This window comes from Limulus polyphemus, unplaced genomic scaffold (assembly GCF_000517525.1).
Source record: "Limulus polyphemus unplaced genomic scaffold, Limulus_polyphemus-2.1.2 Scaffold7093, whole genome shotgun sequence".
NCBI classification, from domain to species: Eukaryota; Metazoa; Arthropoda; class Merostomata; order Xiphosura; family Limulidae; genus Limulus; species Limulus polyphemus.
In genome coordinates this window covers 8,860-12,569 of record NW_013672703.1, presented here as the reverse complement: position 1 = coordinate 12,569, position 3,710 = coordinate 8,860, and the positions used below count along the sequence as shown (strand labels likewise).

Genomic DNA, 3,710 nt, shown 5'->3' with positions numbered 1-3,710 from the left:
CTAAAAGTATAACATTACCTAGAGTTTCAAAAACCTAAAAGTACAACATTACCTAGAGTTTCAAAAAACTAAAAGTATAACATTACCTAGAGTTTCAAAAAGGTAAAAGTATAACATTACCTAGAGTTTCAAAAAGCTAAAAGTATAACATTACCTAGAGTGTCAAAAACCTAAAAGTATAACATTACCTAGAGTTTCAAAAAGCTAAAAGTATAACATTACCTAGAGTTTCAAAAAACTAAAAGTATAACATTACCTAGAGTTTCAAAAAGCTAAAAGTATAACATTACCTAGAGTTTCAAAAAGCTAAAAGTATAACATAACCTAGAGTTTCAAAAACTAAAAGTATAACATTACCTAGAGTTTCAAAAAGCTAAAAGTATAACATTACCTAGAGTTTCAAAAAGCTAAAAGAATAACATTACCTAGAGTTTTTCTCGGTCAAAAACAAAGCAGCCATGTACACCATCGAGCAGTTTTCAAAATAGCCCATGTACACCATCGAGCAGTTTTCAGAACAGCCCATGTATACTGTCGGGCAGTTTGAGAATAGTCCATGTACATCGTCGGGCAGTTTTTTGTTACCATATCAAAAATTCGGTAATGGAGCCAGTCAACTCTGGGTGATGGATGGTACAAAGTTCTCACACTCACTATTATAATTGTTTATTGATTAATTATAATATAATTGTGATTTAATAAGCTAAAACCGTTGTCATGTGCGTAATGCCAAATGTATACTCTATTATATTATATATTTGATATTATTTATTACTTCAAATATTTGACAAATTCCTTTTACTACAAACAATTAAAAATCGCTACATTATGAAAGTGATTATTCTGTTTCTTCTGTCTAAGTTCGTCGATCCATACATGAATTGATAATCAGTAGAGCTATATTTAATTTATCACGAACAGCCAACACAGTTTTAATGAAAGAGATATATGTGTACCTTATCTATAACTATCTCGATTTTCTTCGAAAATAACAAGATGGCCATCCAGAAAGGGAAAGGACGATAGTATCCTAGGAAATTCATGTCTCATTTTCTTTAACGAGGCCGATATAAGAGATTTTTGAACGGAACTAACAACAGAGCTGACCATAAAGCTTAACTGTATCATCCTGGTTCCAACTTAATCTATTTGATGCAAGATTATAAAGTATTACGAGTTTTTCTAAAGAGCAGTAGTTTGATCGATTTTCGAGTCGTACGAGAATTCAGAAAGTTATAATACACATATACACATTCTAAGTACCATCCAGATGTCAGCATTATGCACACACTATCTTCCAGTTTCGTTGTTTAAGTGCCAAGCAGGATCACTATGGAGAACAACGCGAAGAAAGAAAAGCTTGTAAATTTGCCGGAAGTTATTCGGAGGACAAGCTTTTACAATGATCAGTGACTTTTCTATGATCACAATAATCTAGGTGCGTGGTTGGAATTAATTACCAAATTAAGTCTGTTCAGTATGTTGTCGAGAGAATACCCAGGTATTTACATATAAATTTGAGTTAGAAACAGTTTATTTTCCCCCAACTGGAGCAGTGAACTAAGATATATGTTTTACAAACCGGATCACTTGTGTGAAAAACCTAACAAATTTACTGAGTTTTGAATTTTATATATTTTTTACTAAAACAAGAGGCCAAAAACAACTAAACAATCTTTACAAAACTAATATTTAAAATTTGGTCTGAAAGTATAGTCGTTTTAGTAGTTATATTACGTTATTTGAAGGAGGGTTAAGTTACGTGATGATGTTGTTTGAAGGAAGGTTATGTTAAGTTACGTGGCTATATTGTGTGAACGAGGATTATGTTAACTTACGTGATGATATTGTTTGAAGGAGGGTTATGTTACGTGATGATGTTGTTTGAAGGAGGGTTATGTTAAGTTATGTGATGATATTGTGTGAAAGAGGGTTATATTAAGTTACGTGATGATATTGTTTGAAGGAGGGTTATGTTAAGTTACGTGATGATATTGTTTGAAGGAGGGTTATGTTAAATTACGTGATGATATTGCTTGAAGGAGGGATATGTTAAGTTACGTGGCGATATTGTTTGAAGGAGGTTATGTTAAGTTACGTGATGATATTGTGAGAAGGAGGTTATGTTAAGTTACGTGATGATATTGTGTGAAGGAGGGTTATGTTAAGTTACGTGATGATATTGCTTAAAGGAGGGTTATGTTAAGTTACGTGGCGATATTGTTTAAAGGAGGTTATGTTAAGTTACGTGATGATATTGTTTGAAGGAGGGTTATGTTAAGTTACGTGGCGATATTGTTTGAAGGAGGTTATGTTAAGTTACGTGATGATATTGTGAGAAGGAGGTTATGTTAAGTTACGTGATTATATTGTGTGAAGGAGGGTTAAGTTACGTGATGATGTTGTTTGAAGAAGGGTTATGTTAAGTTACGTGATGATATTGTTTGAAGGAGGTTATGTTACAAGAGATGCTATTAAATATTTTGTGTTCGGGATAAGGGAACAAATTTTAATCTGTTCATATAGTTTATAAAACACAATCTTGCTAAAATTCGCTATTCTTTATAAAGAATATGTAGTTTAACGCTTTATTTTAATTTATTTTTTACTTCCATTTCCCTGTTAGCCTGGTATTAACTGCCTTTATTTATTTGTCTACAATAAGAAAATCTACACTTTCAGTACCTATCCTAAGTGTTTTTACTATACGTTTCTATAGGGTCAGTATGTCTTCAATTTATTGACATTGAGGTGAACAGTGTTGTACAAAAAGGCGACCCCTTGTGGTTAAACTGCACGTTTGATCAAGAATCTGACGACCTCTATTCAGTCAAATGGTACAAAAACAGTGTGGAATTTTACCGCTATCTACCGAAGGAACAGCCTCAGGCCCAGAGTTACGACCAGCCGGGCGTCTATATTGATGTAAGTCCTATTATTGTCCTTCTTCCATGGGCGTAAACTTTACCAAACATGTCTGTAGCTTGTTAACTTAAAACGTTTAATATCTTAATAATAATAATAATATATACATACTTTAGATAAACTATTATATTATATCATAAATATTACATATATTTACTTTATACTCTTAACACTTATGCCTGGCATGGCCAGGTGGTTAGGGCGCTCGATTCGCAATCTGCGAGTTCGAATCCCCATCAAGCTCGCCCTTTCAGCCGTGGGGGCGTTATAATGTAACAGACAATCCCACTATTCGTTGGTTAAAGAGTAGCCCAAGAGCTGGCGGTGGGTGGTGATGACTAACTGCCCTCCCTCTAGTTTTACACTGCTAAATTAGGGACGAATAACGCAGAGACCCCCCGTGTAGCTTTGCGCGAAATCCATAACAAACATTTTTCCAATATAATATTTATCTTTATTTTGTTCTGAAGCATTTTTTTGTAATGGAGCTTTCCAGTTCCTCCGTGGAACAGTGGTAAGTTTGCGGGCTTCCAACGCTAAAATCCGGGGCTCTATTCGCTGCAGTGGACGCAGCAGATAGCCCAATGTGACCTTGCTCTTCAATAAACAAACAAAATAAGGATGAAACCGAAAATATTAAACATAAACCAAGTAGAATGTTGTTGTTTTTTTTTTGGGGGGGGGGGGGTTTTTTTTTAGCTCTTAACCCAAATCCTGGCTATGTCCTTAAAACTAAGAAACACATCTATCTGTCTACACTAAAGGTCACACGTTTGTAATAGAAA

At 34.2% G+C, this 3,710-nt stretch overlaps 1 protein-coding gene across 1 annotated transcript in view; it reads left to right on the top strand.

The window, feature by feature from the left end:
* The window catches only part of LOC106474340 (cell adhesion molecule 2-like), a gene marked incomplete at its 3' end in the record, with an annotated part of 26,128 nt that overhangs the window by 14,314 nt on the left and 8,104 nt on the right, over positions 1 to 3,710 (top strand). Inside the window, exon 2 of the mRNA XM_013935031.1 lies at positions 2,720 to 2,925. Within this exon, the coding sequence (XP_013790485.1) occupies positions 2,720 to 2,925 (206 nt within the window). The remainder of the gene's footprint in view (positions 1 to 2,719; positions 2,926 to 3,710) is intronic.